Source organism: Odocoileus virginianus, chromosome 16 (assembly GCF_023699985.2).
Source record: "Odocoileus virginianus isolate 20LAN1187 ecotype Illinois chromosome 16, Ovbor_1.2, whole genome shotgun sequence".
NCBI lineage: Eukaryota > Metazoa > Chordata > Mammalia > Artiodactyla > Cervidae > Odocoileus > Odocoileus virginianus.
This window is the reverse complement of record NC_069689.1, coordinates 9,940,148-9,966,347: the sequence shown is the minus strand read 5'-3', so window position 1 is coordinate 9,966,347 and position 26,200 is coordinate 9,940,148. Positions and strand designations below refer to the sequence as shown.

General features: G+C 58.8%; 1 protein-coding gene across 1 annotated transcript in view; it reads left to right on the top strand.

Moving 5' to 3' along the window:
• DYNC1H1 (dynein cytoplasmic 1 heavy chain 1) overlaps positions 1-26,200 on the top strand; it is a 62,005-nt gene that overhangs the window by 34,330 nt on the left and 1,475 nt on the right. The window contains exons 31-74 of the mRNA XM_020913529.2: positions 56-239; positions 455-667; positions 1,715-1,953; positions 2,119-2,275; positions 3,823-4,050; positions 4,511-4,741; positions 4,863-5,003; positions 5,224-5,457; positions 5,544-5,750; positions 5,835-5,956; positions 6,357-6,522; positions 7,519-7,682; positions 8,588-8,717; positions 10,567-10,700; positions 11,149-11,263; positions 11,362-11,523; positions 11,614-11,828; positions 11,907-12,111; positions 13,087-13,260; positions 13,363-13,482; positions 13,672-13,792; positions 15,062-15,257; positions 15,634-15,751; positions 15,832-16,047; positions 16,950-17,162; positions 17,263-17,390; positions 18,836-18,989; positions 19,529-19,675; positions 19,770-19,920; positions 20,049-20,302; positions 20,380-20,514; positions 20,627-20,721; positions 20,830-21,004; positions 21,185-21,260; positions 21,883-22,043; positions 22,168-22,279; positions 22,387-22,447; positions 22,540-22,663; positions 22,756-22,869; positions 23,431-23,601; positions 23,684-23,901; positions 23,994-24,097; positions 25,347-25,558; positions 25,931-26,084. Of these exons, the coding sequence (XP_020769188.2) occupies positions 56-239; positions 455-667; positions 1,715-1,953; positions 2,119-2,275; positions 3,823-4,050; positions 4,511-4,741; positions 4,863-5,003; positions 5,224-5,457; positions 5,544-5,750; positions 5,835-5,956; positions 6,357-6,522; positions 7,519-7,682; positions 8,588-8,717; positions 10,567-10,700; positions 11,149-11,263; positions 11,362-11,523; positions 11,614-11,828; positions 11,907-12,111; positions 13,087-13,260; positions 13,363-13,482; positions 13,672-13,792; positions 15,062-15,257; positions 15,634-15,751; positions 15,832-16,047; positions 16,950-17,162; positions 17,263-17,390; positions 18,836-18,989; positions 19,529-19,675; positions 19,770-19,920; positions 20,049-20,302; positions 20,380-20,514; positions 20,627-20,721; positions 20,830-21,004; positions 21,185-21,260; positions 21,883-22,043; positions 22,168-22,279; positions 22,387-22,447; positions 22,540-22,663; positions 22,756-22,869; positions 23,431-23,601; positions 23,684-23,901; positions 23,994-24,097; positions 25,347-25,558; positions 25,931-26,084 (7,151 nt within the window). The remainder of the gene's footprint in view (positions 1-55; positions 240-454; positions 668-1,714; positions 1,954-2,118; positions 2,276-3,822; positions 4,051-4,510; positions 4,742-4,862; positions 5,004-5,223; positions 5,458-5,543; positions 5,751-5,834; positions 5,957-6,356; positions 6,523-7,518; positions 7,683-8,587; positions 8,718-10,566; positions 10,701-11,148; positions 11,264-11,361; positions 11,524-11,613; positions 11,829-11,906; positions 12,112-13,086; positions 13,261-13,362; positions 13,483-13,671; positions 13,793-15,061; positions 15,258-15,633; positions 15,752-15,831; positions 16,048-16,949; positions 17,163-17,262; positions 17,391-18,835; positions 18,990-19,528; positions 19,676-19,769; positions 19,921-20,048; positions 20,303-20,379; positions 20,515-20,626; positions 20,722-20,829; positions 21,005-21,184; positions 21,261-21,882; positions 22,044-22,167; positions 22,280-22,386; positions 22,448-22,539; positions 22,664-22,755; positions 22,870-23,430; positions 23,602-23,683; positions 23,902-23,993; positions 24,098-25,346; positions 25,559-25,930; positions 26,085-26,200) is intronic.

The following is a 26,200-nucleotide window of genomic DNA, read 5'->3' as shown; positions in this document are numbered from 1 at the left end:
GACGCTGCTCGGTGCTCAGTGGATACTGTTCTTAAGGAAACCCTTTCTCTTTCAGACTGTGTGACGAGCAGCTCTCTTCCCAAAGCCACTACGACTTTGGTCTGCGAGCCTTGAAGAGCGTGCTGGTGAGTGCGGGGAATGTGAAACGGGAGCGGATCCAGAAGATCAAGAGGGAGAAGGAGGAGCGCGGGGAGGCAGTCGATGAAGGAGAGATCGCGGAAAACCTGCCTGAGCAGGAGGTGAGCGGGCGTCTTCCCCACCTCCCCCGCACCCAAGCCGTGACTCCCATGTCCCGGGACGGACAGAGGAGACGCGTGCCAAATGGGCAGGGGTGGGTGGGGCAGGGTGCTGGGTCTCTGCACTTGTTCTCAGGGCCTGGGCCCTGGGTCGCTGCGGGGACAGAGCCAGGAACGCGGAGCCGCCGCCCCCGGAGCTCAGCCTGTCTCCCCCACAGATCCTGATCCAGAGCGTCTGTGAGACGATGGTGCCAAAGCTGGTGGCCGAAGACATCCCGCTGCTCTTCAGCCTCCTGTCGGACGTGTTCCCCGGCGTCCAGTACCACCGAGGCGAAATGACGGCGCTGCGGGAGGAGCTCAAGAAAGTGTGTCAGGAGATGTACCTGACTTACGGGGACGGAGAGGAGGTCGGCGGGATGTGGGTGGAGAAGGTGAGTGGGGCCTCATGGTTGGAGCCTCACAGACCCCCCAGGGGCAGCGGGGCTGGGGCCTCACAGAGCCCCCAGGGGAGGCGGGGCTGGAGCCTCACAGAGCCCCCAGGGGAGGCGGGGCTGGAGCCTCACAGACCCCTGGGGCAGCGGGGCTGGAGCCTCACAGAGCCCCCAGGGGAGGCGGGGCTGGAGCCTCACAGAGCCCCCAGGGGAGGCGGGGCTGGAGCCTCAGAGACCTCCGGGGAGGCGGAGCTGGAGCCTCACAGACCCCCGGGGCCGCAGAGCTGGAGCCTCATAGAGCCCCCCAGGGGTGGCGGGGCTGGAGCCTCACAGAGCCCCCAGGGGCCAAGAGCCATCCTGCGGCTCTGCCCACCCAGGAGGAGCTACGTCTGATGGGGCTCTGTCCCCCAGGCATGTCATCTGGTTTGTGAACATTTGTCCCCAAGTCCCCCAATAGGATTTTTTCTTTAGTGCAGTGATAGTTAAACTACCTGAAATGTTCACTCACGTGGTATAGTTTGCTCTCTGAAAATGCCGGCTAAAGGGGAATGACGGACACTGGAAAAAAGCGTCTGTGATAGTAGGTCTGTCCAGCATCATAATTAACAACGTCAACGTGCCCCTTGGTACAGAGTTCACACTCTCTTCTACACTGGATACTTCCCTCCCTCCTCTGTGAGTCACGCAGGAAGAAGAGTGTCATGTGCACAGGCTGTGCCTGTGACCCTGAGCCTTGCTTCCGGGTTAGACAGGGGGCTCCTCCAGCTGCTCTCCATCCTGGCAGGGGTCTCTCCTGAGGCGGCTTGCTGAGCAGCTCCCGTTCCACCAGCTGTGGCCTCCCTGACTCCTCAGACAGCTCCTCAGTGCAGTTAAACCCTTCCCTACCCGCTGTGGTTGTGGCCGGCTGGAGGGCTCTGGTTAGAAATCTTGCAGGCATTTCCTGGAGGGCTCCCAGCACGTGTCTCTTGCTGGGCGCAGTGAGAAGCGGGAAGGAGCCTTCGCGTGCCTTCTCGCAAGTGCTGACAGCGCCACTGGGTTTGCCCCCAGGTTCTCCAGCTCTATCAGATCACCCAGATCAACCACGGCCTGATGATGGTGGGGCCCTCGGGCAGCGGGAAGAGCATGGCCTGGCGCGTCCTTCTGAAGGCTCTGGAGAGGCTCGAGGGTGTGGAGGGCGTGGCCCACATCATCGACCCCAAAGCCATCAGCAAAGACCACCTGTACGGAACCCTGGACCCCAACACCCGGGAGTGGACAGACGGGCTCTTCACACACGTTCTGAGAAAGTGAGTGCACGTGGGCTGGGTCAGGGCCTCCAGAGAACCAGGACCTGGCGCCCTGTCCCTGTGGAACAGTGCGTTGTTCTCACACAGCCTGGGAACACTTCAGGAATGGGTGCAAGCTGAGCGTTTCAGTCTGAATCACCGCTCTCTTAACCCCTTCCACTCCAGGATCATAGACAACGTGAGAGGTGAGCTGCAGAAGCGCCAGTGGATCGTCTTTGACGGCGACGTGGACCCCGAGTGGGTGGAGAACTTGAACTCGGTGCTGGACGACAACAAGCTGCTGACGCTGCCCAATGGGGAGCGCCTCAGCCTCCCACCCAACGTACGGCCTGCGTGCGCTCCGCGCCCAGCATGCTCGGCCGGGAGGGCGGCGCCCACCACCCTGGGGTGACCCAGGTGTCAGTAGCTTCACTGTCAGCGCCTCTCTGCTAGGCTAGGGCTGTTCCATTCACAGGGCCAGTGAGAGATGTTCCAGAGGGTTCATTTGTAACCTGCTGCTGCTCACTGATTGTTAGGCACGCTCTGTAATCGTCAGGCAGCCTTTCCTGCAGCCCTGGGGGGTGGGGTTGTGGGGATTTCTGGGAAGTGGCGCAGTGAGGGATTTAGACATGGACCTCACGGTCGTCCCTCGGAAATGAGCGTCTGGTACGGGTCCTTCTGATGACCACACCTGACAGGTGGGGAACCGTGCGCGGGCCTAATGTGGACGTGTGTTCGTGCTTTGACCCCATGGTATGGAGTGCCACTGTGTGCTGGGCCCCTTCTACATGCTGCACATACAGCCGTAACCAGCAGACAAAACCCCTGCTCTGCCGGGGCTCGCAGAGGTGGCCACAGACAGACGGGAGCAGTGGGCACGGGGCCACGGTGAGAGCAGGCTGGAGTAGTGTGGCTGAGGCAGGAGGTCTCTCCATCAGGGCTTCATGGGGATGCTGGCAGCTTCAGTGGAGACTGGGGCCTGAGGGAGAGGCTCCTGGGCATTCGGGTGGAGGCCTGGTGGCAGGAGGAGCCCCTGGGCGTGCCCACACATGCTGGGAAGAGGGGGGCAGTTGGCCAGCACGGAGGGACGTAGGGCCAGGACCCAAGAGGAAACAGGCCTGGGGTCACCACGGACTGGAGCTTGCCTGCCAGGGTAAGCTGGGAGGCCGTGGGGATACTGAGAAGCGACCGAGTTGTGGGTGTGAGTTAAAGCAGGTGCCGATGGGATCTGCTGGTGGGTTGAGGGAACGGAAGGTCCAGCAGGGCCTCTGAGTGGGTGAGTGGGTACTCTTATCACAACAGAGGGTCACCATTAGCGGTTATGTTACTTGAGAAACCAAGATGCAGGTCTAGGAATACACTCAGCAGACGAGTGTCTTGATGTAATTTGTCAGGTTCTGTCCTCAGCTCATCACCCGGTAGATTCTGACTGTTTTTGGGAAGGTGGAGCTCCTGGTGAGGCACGTTAGCCCTGAGGTGAAGGCTCAGGATTCAGACTCTCTGGTTTACCTCTCAGCCCCACCAGCTACTAGCGGTGGACCCAGCGAGGCTGCCAGTCCCCTGTGCAAATGGAAGCCCTGCTGGCCGGCCTGGCAGGTTCAAGTGCAAGGGCCTGGCCACAGCCCCTCACTGTGGGCCCCGCCGTCCAGGGAGCCATGGTTCTGTCCCATTGGAGCTCCCAGTTCTCCCAACCACGCAGGTTTTTTTTCCTGCCCAGGTTCTTAGGGAGAAAGGTTGGTGGGTGTTGAATGATGCAGACTAAGATATTTTTACTTCTGAATGGAGTGTGGAGAGATTGAGTTAAATTGCTTTTTCAGTAGGTAGGTAGGTAAACCAACTTTAACTTCCTGATCTCTACCTAAAAAAATCTGCTTACTGGCCTCCCTCCAGGTGCGGATCATGTTTGAGGTGCAGGACTTGAAGTACGCCACGCTGGCCACCGTGTCGCGCTGCGGCATGGTCTGGTTCAGCGAGGACGTGCTGAGCACGGACATGATCTTCAACAACTTCCTGGCCAGGCTGCGCAGCATCCCGCTGGATGAGGGGGAGGATGAGGCCCAGCGCCGGCGCAAGGGCAAGGAAGACGAGGGCGAGGAGGCTGCCTCCCCGATGCTGCAGGTGCGGGCGGGGCTGGGAGTGCGTGCCCAGGGGGTCCCCCGCCCCCACGAATCTGGGCACGCCACAGCAGCACTGCCCCCGCTGCAGCCTGGCACTCATGGGAGGGTAGCATAATCAGCATCGTCTCACACCAGCTTCTGAGGAAGCCAGTGGTCACAGTTGCAAAAGCATAGACGTGCATGGTAAATTTAAAGAGTTCTTTCAGATTTTTCTGCAAATTGATGAAAAATGGCCTATTTTTAGTTTTGATGGTAAAAACCAGTGTTCCCAGGAAGCGTGATTTTTGAGAACTTCCAGGATGAAGGAGTGGGATTGGTCACTGAAGCCTTGACTCCTCATTTTTCAACCCATAAAACTGTTTTCATCATGACGGGGCCCTCTCCCAGGCCCGGGTTAGAGCAGGTGAAAGTCCCCTGGCCTTACTAGCTGGCCTCTGAGCACCGTTGACCCACCCTCACAGATCCAGAGGGACGCGGCGACGATCATGCAGCCGTACTTTACGTCCAACGGGTTGGTCACCAAGGCGCTGGAACATGCCTTCAAGCTAGAGCACATCATGGACCTGACGCGCCTGCGCTGCCTGGGTGCCCTCTTCTCCATGCTGCACCAGGCCTGCCGCAACGTGGCACAGTACAACGCCAACCACCCCGACTTCCCCATGCAGATTGAGCAGCTGGAGCGCTATATCCAGGTCTGGGGCGACAGGGGGGTGCTCTGGGCACCGCGGCTTCAGAGGGCTGACGTCGCTGTACCTGTCTCTCCTTGAATGTTGAAACTCCACTCAAATTGGGATCTGCCTCCTCCCCCCACAGCGGTACCTGGTCTACGCCATCCTCTGGTCCTTGTCTGGAGACAGCAGGCTGAAGATGAGGGCAGAGCTGGGCGAGTATATCAGGAGGATCACCACGGTGCCGCTGCCCACTGCGCCCAACATCCCCATCATCGACTACGAGGCACGTGCCGGAGGGCAGCGGCCTACCCAGTTCTCACCCCACAGCAGCTTCGCCTGCCCTTAATCAGCCTTTCCTGTCATAGAGGGATCTTGTCCCTTTAGTCTTCTGTGGTACAGGGCAGGCGGGTTAACTTGAGGTCCTGACTTGGGTGAAAGGGAGCAGGTCCTGCAGGCGGGCAGGCTCGGGGACCCCCAGCTGACCCTCGCCCGCCCATGTGCAGGTGTCCATCAGTGGGGAGTGGTCGCCGTGGCAGGCCAAGGTGCCGCAGATTGAAGTGGAGACGCACAAGGTGGCCGCCCCGGACGTGGTGGTGCCCACTCTGGACACCGTCCGCCACGAGGCCCTCCTCTACACCTGGCTGGCCGAGCACAAGCCGCTGGTCCTGTGCGGGCCCCCCGGGTCCGGCAAGACCATGACGCTCTTCAGCGCCCTGCGGGCCCTGCCCGACATGGAGGTAAAGCGGCAGGGACGGGCGGCCGACCTCGGGGGCCAGGGGCGGGATCGGCCTTCCACCGCTCCCCTGGCCTCTGTCCCCTGCAGGTCGTGGGTCTTAACTTCTCGAGCGCAACCACCCCAGAGCTCCTGCTGAAGACCTTCGACCACTACTGCGAGTACAGACGCACCCCGAACGGGGTCGTCCTGGCCCCCGTGCAGCTTGGGAAGTGGCTGGTGTTGTTCTGTGACGAGATCAACCTGCCAGACATGGATAAATACGGGACACAGAGGGTCATATCCTTCATCAGACAGGTCTGCTCCCGTCCGTGAGGCCCCGGCTCCCCACCCACGCTACTGCTCACCTCTGCTTCTGACGCGTCATCCCCTTTTCCTCAGATGGTGGAGCACGGAGGCTTTTACCGAACCTCCGATCAAACCTGGGTGAAGCTGGAGAGGATCCAGTTTGTGGGGGCTTGTAACCCGCCCACCGACCCTGGGAGAAAGCCCCTCTCTCACAGGTAACACCGCTGGTAGACTTCCCTGGGTTCACACACACAAATTCCGGGATTGATTTAAACATTGCATAACAGAAACACGGTTTCGATGATAAAAAAAGGTAACAGAATACTGCTCGTCAGTGGGGTTCCTCTGGGTTTCCCTCCATTGTGCTGGAAACCTCGGAAACACACTCAGAATGAAAGCAGTAGAGAGCTGCCCAGACCTGCCTGCAGGGCCCGGGTGAGGCTGAAATAAGCCCGAGTCATTTTCCCACCTCCGCTGGCTTCTTACTCAGGTTTCTGCAGCTGCCGCTCGGTGTGAGACCACCCTGAGCTGGGACGTGGAGCGTGGGGGCAGGGCAGGGAGGCGGTCCTCCGGCAGGGCACGCTGCTCCCGCACTGAGCCGGGCTCTCCCCGCAGGTTCCTTCGCCACGTGCCCGTGGTCTACGTGGATTACCCGGGCCCCGCCTCGCTGACGCAGATCTACGGCACCTTCAACCGGGCCATGCTGCGGCTCATCCCGTCACTGCGCACCTACGCGGAGCCGCTCACCGCGGCGATGGTGGAGTTCTACACCATGTCCCAGGTGCGCAGCCTCTCTGCCCCCTCCCAGGGCCAAGGGCTCTGTTAAGAGTCTGAGCTCCGTCTGGCGCGCCTACTCAGTGCGGAGGCTTCCCCTGGAGCCCTCATCAGGTCACTTCTCCAGCCGGTACTGCAACCAGGCGCTTCGTTCTCTTTGTTCTGCTGTCCTGGTCTGGCCTGTATGCGCGTCTTCATTCCCTGGTGAAGCTGAGACTGGACGGTGCGCTTTCTAAGCGGGTGTGCACACTTTAGCAGACCCAACCCGGGCACGTGGGTCTGCACTCTATTCTGTGGTGTTTGTGGTGACCAGGTGTGGCCACCACACTCAGGCTGGACCAGTTACACTCCCAGCATGGTGCCTCATCCAGTCAGCCTTGGAAAAAGGCTGATTCAAACCATCTTTGCTCATTGGATGAGCAGAGGTGCTTCTTGTGGTTTTTTGTTTGTTTACATTTGAATAGAAAATTTATTATTTTCATTTTCCTAGTGTTTCTTTTTCTATCAGGGGAAAAAAAAGAAATCTTAAGGACAGTTATCACTTGCTGCCAAACTGAGGGTAGTCTTTCTCCAGTGGTTTAGTTGCTAAGTCATGTCTGACTCTTGCAACCCCATGGATTGTAGCCTGCCAGGCTCCTCTGTCCATGGGATTCTCCAGGCAAGAATACTGGAGTGGGTTGCCTTTGTTTCTCTTTTTGAGTTAATGCTTAGAAAAGCTTTCCTTCAGCTTAGGAAGTACATTTTTTAAAGCATTTCTATAAGAATTTTTCTGTAGTTTTATTTACTTTGTTTTCTCAATGTAAGTTTAAGACATGATTAGTTTCAACATAAAGTGAGCGCCTTGGACCTAACTGCACTAAGTCATAGCCCCAGTGTTATTTGTCACTTCCTTCTTAAATATCACGGGGTCTGGATTCTTTAGTTTAACGTAAGCGTGTTGCGCAGCGTCTGCCATTGCTGCTTTTCTCACTGGGCCTTGACGCGGGGCTTGGTCTCCCCGCAGGAGCGATTCACGCAGGACACACAGCCGCACTACATCTACTCACCCCGGGAGATGACCCGCTGGGTGCGCGGGATCTTCGAGGCCCTGCGGCCCCTGGAGACGCTGCCTGTGGAAGGCCTCATCCGCATCTGGGCGCACGAGGCGCTCCGGCTCTTCCAGGACAGGTGAAGCCGAGGGTCCGAGTAGCTCCGTGCTCCCCTATGTTGACCGCCCGAGCTAGGGTCTGCACGAGGCTGGCCTGCCCCCGTGGTGGAGGGGAATCGATCACAGCCACTCCCTGTCTGGGATGTCGGCACTGTGACTGCCCTGCTGGTTACCTCTGGACCTTGGGCAAGGCATTTTAATTCACCTCTCTCCCTGTTGGGTGGGCCCCACGCAAGGTCAGAGTGCAGAGGTCACAGGTGATTTCAGTGCCTTCGCACTACAGCCTGGGGTGCCGTCCTGTAGCCATGACCCTCCCTCGTTCTTAGTCTTTACTCTCAAAAGAGGATTTGCAGATGTGTCTCTGGGGCTTTGGTTTTTCTCTTTTACCTGTTAACCACTTATATCAAGTGTAAGCTTTGATCACTTACATCACTTGTAAGCTTTTCACTTTTCCTGGTTATGTGACCAGTACCAAGGGGAAAGCTTGCTAACAGCTGTAGTTGGTGTTCAGCATGGATCACAGGAGGTTCTTTGGTTTGAACCAATGTGTCAGTAAAAGGTTGAGTCTTTTTATCTTTTAAGGAATCTTAAAAATTACTGATTTTTAAAAATCAGAACCTTTTTCTTACACTCTTTGTTCATAGCTCTGTACAACCTTTGTTTTATGACAGATTCTTAGTTTCCCTAGTTCCTGCTTTGTCATTTTTATTTATTTTTCTTTTATTTTTAATTTCATGTGTTTGAGCACTGCACTGTAACATCTACATTCAGGATCACTTAAGCCCTCTTGAGTTCAGATTCTTTGGTTCTTCCATTTGCAGAAAATGAAGGCTTCTGGTAGAAGGCTAACGCCAGGCCTCGGGGTAGCCCACAGCACCCTCAGAGCCTGGTGTTTCCTCACCACGGCCTGTCTTTTCCTCTGCAGACTCGTGGAGGACGAGGAGAGGCGCTGGACCGACGAGAACATCGACATGGTTGCTCTGAAGCACTTCCCCAACATCGACAAGGAGAAGGCCATGAGCCGGCCCATCCTGTACAGCAACTGGCTGTCAAAGGTGACATGCCTGCACCGTGTCTGCAGTCCTCCTTTTCCCCTGTCCTTTTAGTTAGGAGCATCATCTGATCAGAAGCGTCTTTGACTTGCACTTACTGTAAAGGAAGGTATGGTTACAAGCGCGATGTTGTTTAGTCGGTCAGTCGTGTCCAACTCTTTGTGACCCCGTGGACTGCAGCACACCAGGCCTCCCTGTCCTTCACCATCTCCCGGAGCTTGTTCAAACTCATGTCCATTGAGTTGGTGATGCCATCCAAGCATCTCATCCTCTGTCAACCTCTTCTCCTGCCCTCAATCTTCCCCAGCATCAGGGTCTTTTCCAATGAGTCAGGTCTTTGCATCAGGTGGCCAAAGTATTGGAGCTTCAGCATCAGTCCTTCCAATTACTATTCAGGGTTTATTTCCTTTATAAATGACTGGTTTGCTCTCCTTGAAGTCCAAGGGATTCTTAAGAGTCTTCTCCAACACCCCAGTTCAGATGCATCAATTCTTTGGTGCTCAGCCTTTTTTATGGTCCAACTCTCACATCACGGCGGTGTGATGGGCTGCAGAATTGTAGCAGTGGATAATTTAGGGCAGACGATCCCAGGAGCAGGCTGCTCTGAGAGTGGCGGATACTAACCAGCAGAAGATGTGGTTCAGCATGTTTGTATTGAAGGGAGTCTTTGCCTCACCTGCTTTTACTTTCCTGACAGTAAAAACAAGGCATTGTGCGTAAATTGTGTGAAAGTGTTCCATGTACTGATATCCTAGGCAGAGTTGATGTTTTGAGAATAGCCGGGGGTTATCCTTTTCTCAGAAAGGGAGCTGGGTGTCTTAGAAGGTTGCAGCCTTGGCATGCATTTCTTCAGTGAGCAGTGCTGACTTGGGCCCGAGAACAGTCTTCCTTTAGGAGCTTAGACTCACAGGGTGAAAGAAGCTCCATCTTGGGAGGGCTGACCCCGGTGTGGGGGCTCAGGTGGGTGTTCACAGGCCTTCATCTGGGTGTCAGGAAGGGCGTGGCAGACCGAGGAGCTTCGGGAAGCAGGGGCACAGAAGCAGGAAGAACAGGGGAGGTCTGTGCAGTGTTGCTGGAATTTCCTATTTATTTCTAGGCTCTAGATACTAATCCTGTTTCACTGACAGGCAACATCTTCTACCAGTGGCTTGTCTTCTCACTTTGTTGATAGAGTCGTTGGAAGAATGCACATTCTTAACGCACTGTCATTTAAATCCTCATTCTGAATTGAGTTAGCGAATGGGGTTCCCCGAGTGCGTGTCCATGGCCTGGCGCTGGGTCTCTGCAGGATTGCTCTGTCACTTGGGTTTTTGCAGGGGCCTTTTACAGAGCTCTGTCCTGTTGGCTGGTTCGTTCGTTGCTGTCTGGGCTAAAGTCACGTGGTCGTGATCATGACTGTGAGTCTGCCTGCTGGGATCACAGTGTCTCACACATGGTTCTTCTCTTGGCGGGGGTCCTTCCATTCTGGGCCTTTCCTCTTCCAGATGAAATCTGGAGCTGGCTTGTCAGGCTGCGCCAGTGCGCCTTCCACCGCCCAGTCTGACGGGGATCACACTGAATCCGCGCGCCACTGGGGGACTGGCGTGGTTGCAGTCCTGTGTTACTCTCTCCGTGACTAACGTGTCTTCATTTACTGACACTTTCAGTGAAGTTCCATTTTCTCTACAGAGATTTTCCATGTAACCTTTAGATCTCATCCTAGCTTACTTCCATTTCTGTTGCCATGTGTAGACACCTGCTTCTGTCTCCCCCTTTATGACGGTTCCTCGGTGTGTAGAGATGTGGCCCGCTTTGCCGTGAGAGCTCAGGCGACCTCTTCCTAGTTAAGTGGATCTTCCCTCCCTTGCTACAGGACTACATCCCAGTAGACCAGGAGGAGTTGAGAGACTATGTCAAAGCCAGGCTGAAAGTCTTCTACGAGGAGGAGCTGGACGTGCCTCTGGTTCTGTTCAACGAGGTCTTGGACCACGTGCTCAGGATTGACCGGTGGGCTTTTGGTTTTTGCAGCCTCACTACTCACCCACACTGCTCTGAATGGTGGGGGGAGGGCTCATGCCAGGCCTCATGCTGGCCTCCTGACAGGCCTCCGCCAATGATTCCCGCTTTGCCTCTAAGTCCAGCTCTACTGTCCCCAGCATCCCCACTAAGCAGAGCCTCATTCTGCCTCTCCAGGCGCCTCCTACCTGCCTTGGTTACGGCCGCTCACCCTCTTGCTCGAGTTACCAGAGTGTCTGGGGACAGGGCCATGTCTTTTTTGACCTTTGCTGCCTCACTGGCAAATAATAGTTGCTCCACGGATGTTTAATATACAAATACAAGTTGAAATGCATTCCAAATATTGTAGACTGGATCCTGAAAAAGGTTAGCATTTGAGTGTCCAAGGGGGAGTGGAGCATAAAAGCCTCAACCTGCATCCCTTCTGATGATGTTCCAGGATATTCCGTCAGCCTCAGGGCCACTTGCTTCTGATTGGCGTCAGTGGAGCGGGCAAAACCACCCTGTCGCGCTTCGTGGCCTGGATGAACGGGCTGAGCGTGTACCAGATTAAGGTGGGTCTGGCCGGAGCCCCTTGATGTCCACGGTGGCTCCCTGCTCATGCACGCAGCTCCTTGAGCGAGAACGGGGCTGACCCGCCCCGCTTCTGCAGGTCCACAGGAAGTACACGGGCGAGGACTTCGACGAAGACCTCCGCACAGTGCTGCGGCGTTCCGGCTGTAAAAACGAGAAGATCGCGTTCATCATGGACGAGTCCAACGTGCTGGACTCTGGGTTCCTGGAGCGGATGAACACCCTGCTGGCCAACGGCGAGGTAATTACTCCCTGACACGCCGCGGCAGGTCGCATTCCATGGCGCCGGGCTCCGAGGCCCCGCAGGCCAGGGTACCGCTGTGTTTTCCAGGTGCCCGGCCTCTTCGAGGGAGACGAGTACGCGACCCTGATGACCCAGTGCAAGGAGGGGGCCCAGAAGGAGGGCCTGATGCTGGACTCGCATGAGGAGCTGTACAAGTGGTTCACCAGCCAGGTCATCCGCAACCTGCACGTCGTCTTCACCATGAACCCGTCCTCCGAGGGCCTCAAGGACCGCGCAGCCACCTCCCCCGCGCTGTTCAACAGGTACGCCCCCGCGCCCGGCTCCGCTTCCCAGGGCAGGCCCCCCTCGGGAGCTGCTCCAAGACCTGGGCGTCTTTGCAGGTGTGTGCTGAACTGGTTTGGGGACTGGTCCACAGAAGCGCTCTACCAGGTTGGCAAAGAATTCACCAGTAAGATGGACCTGGAGAAGCCCAACTACATCGTGCCCGATTACATGCCGGTCGTCTACGACAAGCTACCGCAGCCACCCTCTCACCGCGAGGCCATCGTGAACAGCTGTGTGTTTGTTCATCAGACTCTTCACCAGGTGGGTTCTGTCTTGAGATCACGGGAGACGCGAAACTGACCACTGTGCTGACGTGGAACTGAGCTGATGTAGAAGCAGCCCCCAAGGCACTCTGGGTTTGACACTGTACCATCGCCCAGGAAAGACGTGCCTGGTTCTCGCCTGTTTCCTGCCTCTGTCAGCAACGTCTCACCTGCTCGGGGCCCGGATGCACGTTCTGGGGCTGTCTGGCCCCCTCCCCACGTTGACTCCATCTGCCCTGTCTTGTTGCCACTCTCTCCAGGCCCACGTCCTCCCCTGGGGCAGGGGCCATGCTCTCTCTGTGAAGGGCCAGCTGGCCTTCGGGGTCCCTGCTCATCCTCCCTGCCCTGCGGCTGTGGCGTGAGAGGCTCGTGGCCGTGAGCAAGCAGGAGCCCACGTGTGGAGGCCGCCCCACGGGGCGCGACCTCCTGTCCGGGGCCGACTGTCCCTTGTGGGCTCTCTGTATCAGGGAGTCCAGCCTGCCCCCATCGGAGGGCTCTGTGGAGAGCACTCTGACCTGTGGGCCCTGCCCTCCCGCTCCCGCTGGCCACCCCCACTGCCCCCTGCCCTCTGCACGCCTCCCTCCACCGGCGGGGACTGCGGCAGCTGATCTGCCTCACCCCTCTCGGTGCCGTTTCTTATTTTGCTTCTGCTGAAAATCAGCAGAAGGTAGAGGCGGTATGCTGACACCTACGTAGAGATGACCAGCGTGGGGGGTCGTCCTGGGAGGTGCACCCCTGCGGCCGCCAGCACCACCCTCCTCCTCTCAGAGAAGTGGGAGGAGAAAGCTCAGAGGTGGGAGGGCTTCTCGGCATCTCGCGGGCGGCAGCCGGAGCCGGTCTTGAGTGCCGGGAGTGCTGAGGTCTGGGGCCATGCCACCACGTCACACCAGCGAAACAGTTACGTTCTGAGGTTCGGTCACAGTGTGTTGAGGCTAAATAGCGCAGAAATAACAGGGTCTTCATTTTCCAAAAGGCTAACGCCCGGCTCGCCAAGCGAGGGGGCCGCACCATGGCCATCACGCCCCGCCACTACCTGGACTTCATCAACCACTATGCCAACCTGTTCCACGAGAAGCGCAGCGAGCTGGAGGAGCAGCAGATGCACCTGAACGTGGGGCTCAGGAAGATCAAGGAGACGGTTGACCAGGTCCAGCACGGCGCGAGTGGCCCTCACTGGGAGGGAGCGGGCCCTTGCATGTAGGCGAGCCCTGTGTGTTTCTGTCACCCTGACGTGGCTTTTGCTCCTCAGGTGGAAGAGCTGCGTCGGGACCTCAGGATAAAGAGCCAGGAGCTGGAGGTGAAGAACGCGGCGGCCAACGACAAGCTGAAGAAGATGGTGAAGGACCAGCAGGAGGCCGAGAAGAAAAAGGTGCTGTTTCTTGTCCTGGGAACTGTGGCCTGTGTGGGCCGCACGCCTCCGTCTCTCGGATTTGTGTGTGCGTGTGTGCATGCACGTGTGTGTGTGATGTGGGTGCGCAGGCGGTGTGAGCAGTGCTGTCTAGGGTTTCATTCAGCCAGTTAGCACGCACCCCAGGTCTGAGCCGTCCTCTGTCTCTAGGTCATGAGCCAAGACATCCAGGAGCAGCTGCATAAGCAGCAGGAGGTCATCGCAGACAAGCAGATGAGCGTGAAGGAGGACCTGGACAAGGTGGAGCCGGCCGTCATCGAGGCCCAGAACGGTGCGTGCGGGCCGCGGGGCGAGAGTGTCAGGGATAGGTCTCAGAAACCTCCTCTAGCTACTTCAGACTGTCCTCATCTCTGACAGCAAAGTCCCCGTGGAGCTAGTCCACTTTCCCCATGCATGCATGCCAAGGTGCTTCAGTTGTGTCCAACTCTTTGCAGTCCCATGAACTGTAGCCTGCCAGGCTTCTCTGTCCATGGGATTCTCCAGGCAAGAATACTGGGATGGGTTGCCATGCCCTCCTCCAGGGGATCTTCCTGACCCAGGGATCAAACCCACATCTCTTACATCTCCTGCATTGCAGGCGGATTCTTTACCACTAGCACCACCTGGGCCTTTGTTATGAGAAAAAGTTAACAAGATAAGTTTTTTCATCAATACATTTTCTTAACCTGGTAATGATTTTCTAAGTACGCTGTTTGCAAATCCTTGGCTTGAATTTCATCTAGGAGTGTCATGAAGTATGCAGTTTTGCTGTAACTGTTAGTGTCCTGGTCATGGCCGGCAGTGACGAGTCTAATTACTGGCAGCCTCACCCCACCTCCCTCTTGCACCCCGTGTGCTGAGACATGCTCAGGAGGAGATCACGACCCGGGCCCCTGGTCTCGTCTGCCCCGCACCAGGAGTGGCCTCCATCCCGGCCCTCCCGCCCACCAGCCTCAGACTTGTTTCAGGTCACCTGACGGCTTGTGGTCGTCACGTTACACCGTAGAGGAGTGGAAGTGACCTTTCCAAACCATGGCTTTTCATTCAGAGTTGGATTTGAATTAGAATTTAATTTAGGTCTCACCTGCCAGATGATTACTTTTAAAAGTGTTTTAATGAAAGTTCAGGCTGAAAAAAAATGCATATTTCTGCTTGTAGAACGTGTTGGCCATTTTTTTTTGAGCTGTTAATTCCACGTCTTCAGCCAGCCAGTAAAGACAGCTTCTAAAGTATGGACTGAAAATGTCTTCGTTTAATGGGTATAACATAAATGAGCAATTTCATTCTTTAAAAAAGTGTTTACATCTTTATAGAGGCAAAGGAGTCAGGATTTTTGAGACATTTTTACAGATAACTGTCCATTTTCCAGAATGTTACGATCTGGGCTCGGTACCGTAAGGTCTTGGTAGTTCTGGCCGCTGCAGCTATTCCAGAGGGTTTTAAGACAGGACACCCCACGATCGCTCAGATCTCCTGCACAGGCGCCCCTTTCCTGGTGGGAGTCAAAGCGTCACGGTGGTCTGGTCCCCCCTCACCGTGCGCCCCCTCCCTTGTGCTCCAGCCGTGAAGTCCATCAAGAAGCAGCACCTGGTGGAGGTGCGGTCCATGGCCAACCCGCCTGCTGCCGTGAAGCTGGCGCTCGAGTCCATCTGCCTGCTGCTGGGGGAGAGCACGACGGACTGGAAGCAGATCCGCTCCATCATCATGAGGGAGAACTTCATCCCCACCATCGTCAACTTCTCCGCCGAGGAGATCAGGTGGGCAGGCAGGCGGGGGCCGGGGCTTTTCCTGCCTGCTAGGGCCTGGGCGTCTCGGACGCAGCCTCCACAGAAGGCAGTGTCAACTCACAGATCACAGAGACGCCTCTTCAGGCCATTTCCACCCCAGACAGCCAGATTCCCTCTCCCTGCTCCTGATGGGAGTTCTCTGATCCCTTGACCCCTGTGATCCCCACAAGTGGCTGGGGGCGCAGAGCTGGCCCCGGGGACCAGGAAAGGGGTGGGAGGTGAACGCCATGGCCTGGAGTGTCTTCCGTGGTCAGCCAGGTGGCAGAGGGGAACTGGCTCTTGATTTCCGAAAAGCTCCTCTTCACTTTTGCCCTCCACGTGCTTAGAAACAGCTCCTCTTTTGCAGTGATGCCATAAGGGAGAAAATGAAGAAGAACTACATGTCCAACCCCAGCTACAACTACGAAATCGTCAACCGGGCCTCTCTGGCCTGTGGGCCTATGGTGAAGTGGGCTATCGCCCAGGTGAGCTGCCCGGCCAGGAGCCCCCGGGGGCGGGCCCCTTCTCCCGGTCACATCTGAAAACCACCTGTCCGCCTCGGCAGCTTAACTACGCTGACATGTTGAAGCGCGTGGAGCCACTGCGCAACGAGCTGCAGAAGCTGGAGGATGACGCCAAGGACAACCAGCAGAAGGCCAACGAGGTGGAGCAGATGATCCGCGACCTGGAGGCCAGCATCGCCCGCTACAAGGAGGAGTACGCCGTGCTCATCTCCGAGGCCCAGGCCATCAAGGCGGACCTGGCGGCCGTGGAAGCCAAGGTCGGGTTGTACTCAGGAGCCTGGCTTCCTGCCGCCCTGGAAGCGCTGCTGTGCGCGGGGCTCGCCCGGTGGGAAAGGGACGCGTCCGCGAGTGCTGCCCGTGCCGCGGTCGTCTTGGGGACGAGCTCTTTAACGTCCTGGAGGGCCCTGGGGACGCCTTCCTGCATGTTGACTGAGTGGTGTTAGGTAGATAGCTGCCAGCTGTCTAAAGCCGGGGAACTCCCCCTGCCCCCCACCATGGCCAGCTCCAGACCCTTTTGTTCTCACGCCTCGGGCTCTGTCGGCCGTGTCACCAAGGCCTCCCTGTCGGGGCCTCCCGTCCTTCCCCTTGTCCCCTCCCCTGCAGCCCCCATCACTCACACCCACACTCCCCCCAGGTCCCCAGAATCGGCTCCTCGGTCTGACACGGGCGTCTCGCCCCTCCAGCTCAGCCCTCCCCCGGAGGCTCCTGCCCTTACTTCTGCTCATGCACACGTCCCAGGGCTGGCCCTTCCTTCCCTCCACTCATCTTAGGCCCTCAGACTCTACTACTGTGTTCCTCCCCAGTCGTGTGTGATCTGGGTCCCACCCCCTTGGGGTCTGAACACTGAGCTTGCTTCTCTGCAGCCCGCCTGAACCCTCACTGCAGGGGACAGGAACCAATTTGCACTTTTCAGCACAAGTCCTGTTTGATTTGGGCTTTCCCTGTGGCTCAGCTGGTAAAGAATCCGCCTGCAATGCAGGAGACCTGGGTTCAATCCCTGGGTTGGGAAGATCCCCTGGAGAAGGGAAAGACTACCCACTCCAGTTTTCTGGCCTGGAGAATTTCACGGACCCTATAGTTTATGGGGTTGCAAATAGTCAGACACAACTGAGCAACTTTCACTTCACTGACTGACTAACCTGTATGATTTTCCTTTTAGGTGAACCGGAGCACGGCTCTTCTGAAGAGCTTGTCTGCCGAACGGGAACGGTGGGAGAAGACAAGTGAAACTTTCAAGAACCAGATGTCCACCATCGCCGGGGACTGTCTCCTGTCAGCCGCCTTTATCGCTTACGCAGGTTACTTCGACCAGCAGATGCGCCAGAACTTGTTTACCACCTGGTCCCACCACCTCCAGCAAGCCAACATCCAGGTAACTGTCTGCGGAGACGCTCAGGAAGGCAGGGCCGGCGTGAGGGTCGGTGGGCTCTCCGTGGCCTCACCGGAAGTCACGCCATCTGCTCCCCCCTCAGTTCCGCACAGACATCGCAAGGACAGAGTACCTCTCCAACGCCGACGAGCGTCTCCGCTGGCAGGCCAGCTCCCTCCCCGCAGACGACCTGTGCACGGAAAACGCCATCATGCTGAAGAGGTTCAACAGGTAACGTGCGCGTGCGCGGCAGGGGACGGGGAGAGGCCTGTGGGCCGTGCTCCCACGTCCTTGCGAAGAGGTGAACAGAAGGTCGGCAGTGGGCCAGCACGCTTACCTCTGATGGTGGGCTGTGCACGGTTCCCTTCGTTCCTGTGTTGTGACTGTCAGCACTGACCCTGCACGAGGGGTTTTGTGAAGTTGATGGGCATGGCTCTGTCATGGGCGAATGTTAAAACAGACCCTCTCTTAAAATATGGTAAGAACTGAAAACGTCTAGCTAGAGTTAAGGGAAACTGCTGCCTGGTTTTGGCTTAAGGAGGCTGGAGTCAGGAGGAACAGGCCTGCCGTGGAGGGGGCTAATGGTGCCATCCACAGGCATCCCCCAGGACTGAGCCTACACAGAGATCCCCTAGCTGACCCTCCTCCGTGGCAGCTCCCAATCTCAGGCACCCTGGGGTTTCTTTCTACTTTCAAAACTAAGCCCCAGCTTCCTGTCTCACCTTATCTGTACCTCTTGCTGTGTGCCGCTGCCCCGGGGTCCAAAGGGGAACCAACCCTCAGGTCTCAGAGGGTCTCGCTGGGGGCACTGGCGGGCATGTCCGCGCTGTGCGTCCTGGTGGGTCACCTGCGCGAAAATGCAGACTGCAGTGCCCGTCCCACAAAGCCTGCACGCGTGAGTGTTCACGAGGACAGAGTGTGTCCTAGCAAAGGCCCGGAAATGCCTCAGACGCCCCTCATTCGGGCCAGTGACCAGGTCACTGTGTCTCTCCCCAGCCCCGGCAGGAAGCTGGGAGCCCTTCTTCCGGAGCCCCACACGAGGTTGGCTGCAGCGGATGGCAGGGCCGGCTGGGTGCGCACACAGCAGAAGCCGGAGGCGGCGGGTTCTCACCACGCGCCACCCTGTGCTAGCCTCTGAGTTCTGGACAATCGCACACACGCGTTACAGTATTTTAAAACACCCGAACTGGCTGTGTGACCCTGGACAGAGGACATTCGCTCCTCTGTGGCTCATCTCCTCCATAAATAAGACGGGTGTGGCCATCACACCTGTCTACAGGGTCCACGTGAGCGCTGAGTGGGAGGGCCCGCACGCCTGCAGCTCATGGGCCTGAGGGTTGGGGGTGCCAGTTCCTGCTCTCAGGAGTCTGCCCCGCGGGCCAGCGAATCCTCCCAGCCAGCCAAGCGCCTCTGCTTGGCCTTCACAGAGCAGCATCCTTGCCGCGGAGAGACAGCGCTTTGGCGGTAGCCGTTCCGAGCAGTCTGTTTGAGTCTCTGCCCCCCACAGGAGGTCCTCAGAGGGAGGATTTTGGTGCCAAGCCTTGGGTCACGTGGTTTCTCTTGTGAACCTGGAGCCCGCGTCTGAGCCCGGGACACCTCCCCCCCGCCCTGCCGGGCTCTGCCTGTCACACCCGCAGGCTCCCCTGGCATCTGACCTGTCCTCTGCCCATCCCCAGGTACCCGCTGATCATCGACCCCTCGGGGCAGGCCACAGAGTTCATCATGAACGAGTACAAGGACCGGAAGATCACGCGGACCAGCTTCCTGGACGATGCCTTCAGGAAGAACCTGGAGAGTGCGCTGAGGTTCGGCAACCCCCTCCTGGTCCAGGTGTGTGCGCCTCTCCACTGCCAGAGGGAATGCCTTCGGGCTGTGTTAGTTATCTGCAAATGCAGTTGATGTGAGTCACGAGGTACAGTGCCACCTTCTGAACTTGGTGAGAAAGGAGTTCCCTGGCAGTCCAGTAGTCAGGACTCGGCACTTTCACTGCCGAGGTGTGGGTTTAGTCCCTGGTTGGGGACCTAAGATCCCACAAGCCGCGCAACACAGCCCAAAAAGAAAATAAAGCAGGGATAAAGCTGTGAGACAGCTCTGTAAAAACACAGCAGAGACAGTGTTTGCTCTCTAACTCCACTTAGTCTGGACGGCCCCATCCCCTGGGGCTCTGAAACCTGTGCTGAAAGGAGCAGAGCCCTTCATCTGCTGAAGTGGCCGTGGGCGCCTAGTGGCCACGTGTCAGGCAGTGCAGGTCTGAACAGCTGGGTGGCTGCTGGGGAGATGTATTTATCTGGAGTAGGAAGTCAGTTAAACATGGGTGGAAACACACACTAAAACTCACTGTTGACGACACCTCGCGTATACACACGTAGGACGTGGAGAGCTACGACCCAGTTCTGAACCCAGTTCTGAACCGCGAAGTCCGGCGAACAGGGGGCAGAGTGCTGATCACCCTTGGCGACCAGGACATAGACTTGTCACCATCCTTTGTCATCTTCCTGTCCACTCGCGACCCCACCGTAAGGCCCAGGGTCCACCTCCACGGAGACGGGGCAGCGATGGGTAGGGCCGTGGATGTGACGACGCTGACCGGCCCGTCGCCCCTCTTGGCAGGTCGAGTTCCCCCCTGATCTCTGCTCCCGGGTGACCTTCGTCAACTTCACTGTCACCCGTAGCAGTCTGCAGAGCCAGTGTCTCAACGAAGTCCTCAAAGCAGAAAGACCTGACGTGGATGAGAAACGGTCCGACCTTCTGAAACTCCAAGGTACAGTTCCTGGTCCCTGGCTCTCCGTGCAGGTCGGGGCTGAGCTTCCCCAGGACGAGGTGCCCCGGGCCCGCGTCGCAGCATCATGGCGGCACCAGGGTAAACTCTGCGCCTTCTGGTCCTTTAAGGGGAGTTTCAGCTGCGCCTGCGTCAGCTGGAGAAGTCTCTGCTGCAAGCTCTGAACGAGGTCAAGGGGCGCATCCTGGACGACGACACGATCATCACGACACTGGAGAACCTCAAGAGGGAGGCCGCCGAGGTGACGAGGAAGGTGGAGGAGACAGACATCGTGATGCAGGAGGTGGAGACCGTGTCCCAGCAGTACCTGCCGCTGTCCACCGCCTGTAGCAGCATCTACTTCACCATGGAGTCGCTCAAGCAGGTGGGCGGGCCGCGCCGGGCCGGGGGCTCCCCGCCCCCCGCGCTCGGGCGCTCACGGCCCCTCACGGCCCCCTGCAGATCCACTTCCTGTACCAGTACTCGCTGCAGTTCTTCCTGGACATCTACCACAACGTCCTGTACGAGAACCCCAACCTGAAGGGCGTCACCGACCACACGCAGCGCCTGTCCATCATCACCAAGGACCTCTTCCAGGTACAGTGGGGGCCGGCTGCCCCGGCGTGGGGGTGCGCCTGGGATGGGGGGGCAGGGTGCACTCTCCAGGGACAGCGGTGTTCTGATGGCACGCTACACTCCTTGTCTCCAGGTGGCATTCAACCGCGTGGCCCGAGGCATGCTGCACCAGGACCACATCACCTTCGCCATGCTGCTGGCCAGGATCAAGCTCAAGGGCACCGTCGGGTGAGTCGGCCGCCCTAGCCCGTGTCACCCCAGAGGACGCTGTTGTCTCAGTGACAGCAGACAGGACTCCCACCGAGAGGCCCTGGCTGACGGCTGCCCCCCCTCCAGGGAGCCCACCTACGACGCCGAATTCCAGCACTTCCTGAGGGGGAAGGAGATCGTGCTGAGCGCAGGCTCGACACCCAAGATCCAGGGCCTGACCGGGGAGCAGGCCGAGGCCGTGGTGAGGCTAAGCTGCCTGCCCGCCTTCAAGGATCTGATCGCCAAGGTCCAGGCAGACGAGGTGAGAATCTTGTGAGCGTGCCCGGCGGAGAGCCGGCCTCCGCCCAGGGAGTCGCCTGTCCTGTAAAGCCCAGAACGTCGTGTTGCGTTCTCTCCCATCAGACGTCTGACCCGTCAGTCTGACTGCTCTGCCCAGAGCGGGGCAGAGCCCACGGCAACGCGTCCTCTGTTGTCCCCACAGCAATTTGGCATCTGGCTGGACAGCAGTTCCCCCGAGCAGACCGTGCCATACCTCTGGAGTGAGGAGAACCCCGCAAGTAAGCCCTCAGGGCCTGCCCCATTGTGGCCGCTCTGAACCTGGGCATGGAATGCGTTTTGCTGGCTGAATGCAGGGACGGGCCAAGGACAGAAAGTCACTGATGCCTGAGATTCGCATCTCAGTGCTAAAACCTGCGGGGGCGGCGTGGACATGGGAAAGCAAAAATTTCCCTGTTCCTAGTGCAGCCCCTGCTGGAAGACCAAGAGAGGACTAGCCGGAAGGTCCCTGCCCAGGCTTAGGCGTTAGGAGAAGGGGGCTGTTTCTGAGTGTGCGGCTCCGAGCTGGCCAGGCCACAGGAGGGGGTAGCAGGGTCTGCATGGACACAGGTTGTCAGTGGCTGCCGGGCCTCTGGGGCTCTTCGGGGTCCTTCCCAAACGGGCACTCTGTGGTCAGAGTCAGTAGCCGCCCGTCACCCATGGAAGGCCACGGGCGGAGGTCTTGTCACAGCTGTGCCCAGAGAGTGCCGTGGTGAGGTGGGTGCTGGCGATTCTCGGGCAGAGAGGACGAGGGGCCGTCCTGATCTCTGGGTAGTGTTTGTGGGGCAGGGGCCCGTGGCAGGGACAGCCAGGGGGCATCTCAGGCCTGTGCTGTCGCCAACCCTCCTCCCGGCCCCGTTCCAGCTCCCATCGGGCAGGCCATCCACCGCCTGCTCCTGATCCAGGCCTTCCGCCCCGACCGCCTGCTGGCCATGGCACACATGTTCGTGTCCACCAACCTCGGAGAGTCCTTCATGTCCATCATGGAGCAGCCGCTCGACCTGACCCACATCGTGGACACGGAGGTGCGCGCTGGCCCCACGGGCTCTGAGCTGCCCATCTGCACAAGCCCCCACAGGGCCCTCCCCGCCGACAGGTGCGCTGTTGGTGGGCCTCCCCCTCACTGAAGCCCGACTTCCCGGCCTGCAGGTCAAGCCGAACACGCCCGTGCTCATGTGCTCTGTGCCTGGGTACGATGCCAGCGGGCACGTGGAGGATCTTGCCGCCGAGCAGAACACGCAGATCACGTCCATTGCCATTGGTAAGGGCGGTCGGTCCGTCCCCTCCCCTCTCCCCCCCCAGGACTTCACAGTGGGGGGGCCCTAGCGTCCAAGTCCGCCTGCTGAGCCTTCAGCTCTTTGTTCCCAGGCTCCGCAGAAGGCTTTAACCAAGCAGACAAGGCGATAAACACAGCTGTGAAGTCGGGCAGGTAGGCTGGTTTGGTTTTGCTTTGAGACCCGAGTCCCCAAGGATTCCGGCTGGAGACATGAGGTGAGGCCACGGCCTTCTCCCTGCCCGCAGGTGGGTGATGCTGAAGAACGTCCACCTGGCCCCGGGCTGGCTGATGCAGCTGGAGAAGAAGCTGCACTCGCTGCAGCCACACGCCTGCTTCAGGCTCTTCCTCACCATGGAGATCAACCCTAAGGTGCGGGGTTCAGGGCGCCGGCCTGGCCTCGGGGTGAGCGGGGGGCGGCGGAGCCGAGCGCTTACAGGGGGCGGGCCCCGTGTCCTCCTCAGGTGCCCGTGAACCTGCTCCGAGCGGGCCGCATCTTCGTGTTCGAGCCACCCCCGGGCGTCAAGGCCAACATGCTGAGGACCTTCAGCAGCATCCCCGTGTCTCGGATATGCAAGGTGAGCGCCGCGGAGCCTGCTGTCGGGCTGGGGTGCAGGGCTGCACGGATGTCTGGGCTCCAAGCAGAGGCCAGGGCTTGTGGGTGGGAGGAGGGGGTCGTGGCAGGAATTTTGCATCACAGGACTTCCCTGGAGGCCCAGTGGCCAAGAGTCTGCACTTCTCCTGCAGGGGACCTGGGCCCAGTCCCTGGTCAGAGAGCTAAAATAGCACATGCCGCACGACGTGGCCTTAAAAAAAAAATTTGTATCAATTCTGTTTCTTAAGTGCTATTTTGAGCCATAATCCACCCTTTCTGCCATTTTTAGAAACTTGTCTTCTATGTACTTTGTTGGCTGAATAATTTAGCTTAGCAGTGTCATCAGAAGCATGTCTTTATTAATGGAAAACTGAGTGGTTTTCTCTCAGCAACACCGTTTGCATTAATGACTGAGGTCAGGGTGGTCCCAGTGTGAGTGCGTGCAGAGCGCTTTTTAAGAGCTTGAGTGCAGCAAGCTCTGGACTGTCTCCTTAGTTAGAACAGCCGACGTCCCGGTGACCCCGTGTTGCTAACTTCCACCTAGTCTCCCAACGAGCGTGCTCGCCTATACTTCCTGCTGGCCTGGTTCCACGCCATCATCCAGGAACGCTTACGATACGCACCTCTGGGCTGGTCGAAGAAGTACGAGTTCGGGGAGTCTGACCTGCGGTCGGCCTGCGACACGGTGGACACGTGGCTGGACGACACAGCCAAGGCAAGCACGGGCCGTGCCGTGGGAGGGGGACCCGTGAGGAGGGCGCCTCCGCCCCAGCCATGACCTGCCCCTCCTCCTGCAGGGGAGACAGAACATCTCGCCAGACAAGATTCCCTGGTCCGCGCTCAAGACCCTGATGGCCCAGTCCATCTATGGCGGCCGGGTGGACAATGAGTTCGACCAGCGTCTGCTCAACACCTTCCTGGAGCGCCTGTTCACCACCCGGAGTTTCGACAGCGAGTTCAAGCTGGCCTGCAAGGTCGACGGGCACAAAGACATCCAGATGCCGGACGGCATCAGGTGCGTGTCCTCCCCACCACCTCGGGGCGGGGGCCGGGGCACCAGGCACTTCCAGCCACGGGAACGTATTAACTGACATGCTGCTGTTCCAGGCGAGAGGAGTTTGTGCAGTGGGTGGAGCTGCTCCCCGACACGCAGACGCCTTCCTGGCTGGGCCTGCCCAACAACGCCGAGAAGGTTCTCCTCACCACGCAGGGTGGGTACCCCGGCCCGCTGGCCAGCCGGGCACTCCTCCTCCAACCACCCCTGGGGAGGCAGGGAAACCCTCGGCCCAGGCCATGCCTGTTCTGCAGCCTCCATTCTGGGACACAGGCCCAGTAGCGAGTATGTAGGGTCTGGAGATTGTATTTAGGTTTCTGTTTTGGCTTCAGAAGTGATGTCATCTTTCTTCCTGTTCAAATTTTTTTTAAGTTCCTGGCATTAAGTGACATCTTAGAACTATTAGTCTCTTTCTGGAATGTACTTTTATTAGAACTTCAAGACTAGTCAAGAGATCATCTAATGCAGTGGTTCTCATAAGTGTGGTCCCTGGACCAACAGCCTCAGACTGACTGCAGCTTTAGAGACACAGGTCCTCGGGCCCCCACCCCGGGCATCAGAACTGTGGGTGCTGGGACACTCAGGTGTGAGAACCACTCTGACCCAGGCTTCTCTTTATGGGAGAAGACTGACATGCCTGAAGCCCCACAGCTGGGTAGCAGCTCGATTCAGCTTTGTAACGAGGACCCATAGCTGTGGGGCCCTCCTCTGGCCTGAGGACCACCTTGACGTGGGCCTCTCGCTGTGGGGCAAGGTGGTGGGCCCCACGGTGACCACAAGCGAGGTGGGGCTGTCTGCGGTTGAGTCGTGGTTCAGTCGGGATGCAGAGGAGGGTCTGAGGCGGGGGCTGGGTGGGCGCCCTCAGTACGGAAGTGTGTGCTGAGAGCACGCGGGGTGCTGACTGCAGCGCTGCCTTCCGGGAGCAGCCGCGGGGTCCCCTCAGACCACAGTGAGGGTGTCTGAGCCCGGGCAAGCCGGGGCTCTGCAGAGACGCTCACCCCCAGGCCTGTGCAGGAGGCCCCAGGCTAATGGTGCCCAAGGTCATGTGTCCCACATGGAGGCTGTGAGGTTTGAGCCCCAGCGGACAGCTCAGCGCTGGACTCGGAGGGCGCGCTCTCTGGGGCCGGGACCCTGGGCACCGGCCGAGCCCGGGGCGCTCAGGAGGCTGCCTGCCCCCCGATGACAGTGGACACGTGGGTCTTGGAGCCGCCCCTGGTGTCTGCGCGCAGCCTCCGCTGCGGCCCTGGCGGTCGTGACCCCGCCTGTGGTGCTGGGCCTTCTCCCCACCCGCCCATCCTTGGTGCTGTAGGAACAGGGGCCCGCAGGACACCTCACAGGGCGCAGTGTCCCCCAGGTAGACGCAGGGAGGCCTCCGTGCTCAGCCTGTCCTCTGCGTCCCCACCCAGGTGTGGACATGATCAGCAAGATGCTGAAGATGCAGATGCTGGAGGACGAGGATGACCTGGCCTACGCAGAGACTGAGAAGAAGGCACGGCCCGACTCCTCGTCCGACGGGCGCCCCGCCTGGATGCGGACGCTGCACACCACCGCCTCCAACTGGCTGCAGCTCATCCCGCAGACACTCAGCCACCTGAAGCGCACGGTGGAGAACATCAAGGTGCCGGCGCCCCGCCTCACGTCGGGGGCTCGGGGTGCTCCTCGCAGGGGGGGGCCGGGCCGGTTGAGGTCAGTGCTGTCTCGGGGCGGCTGTGCGCCTGGGCCTGGCCAGAGGGCTCGGCTTGGAACGCCCGAGAGTGGAGGTGGTCAGTGACCCTCCAGGACGCAGGGGTGCTTCCCCCTCTTCACAGGGTGATCTGGAGCTGCAGTGGTCAGGCGCCCACAGCTTCACGCCAGGTCTGGTTCAAGGTCAAGTTCCGGCAATGCTGTGAACCTGGGCTCCCCAAGGCCGAGTTACTTCCGGTTCCCTTCCTCTTCCCTGACCCCCCTCCCTGCTCCACTCCAGCCTTCTGTTCTCTTCCAACGACCGTAGGATCCTCTGTTCCGGTTCTTTGAGAGAGAAGTGAAGATGGGCGCCAAGTTGCTGCAGGACGTGCGCCAGGACCTTGCCGACGTCGTGCAGGTGTGCGAAGGCAGGAAGAAGCAGACCAACTACCTCCGCACACTCATCAACGAGCTGGTGAAAGGTGGGCCGTGGGGGGCTCCCGGGAGCTCCGCAGGGCAGCCCGGCATCGCCCCAGACCTCCCCTCCCCCCGGGCCCACGCTCCCAGGACCTGGCTCCTGCTGCCTCACTGAGTATCT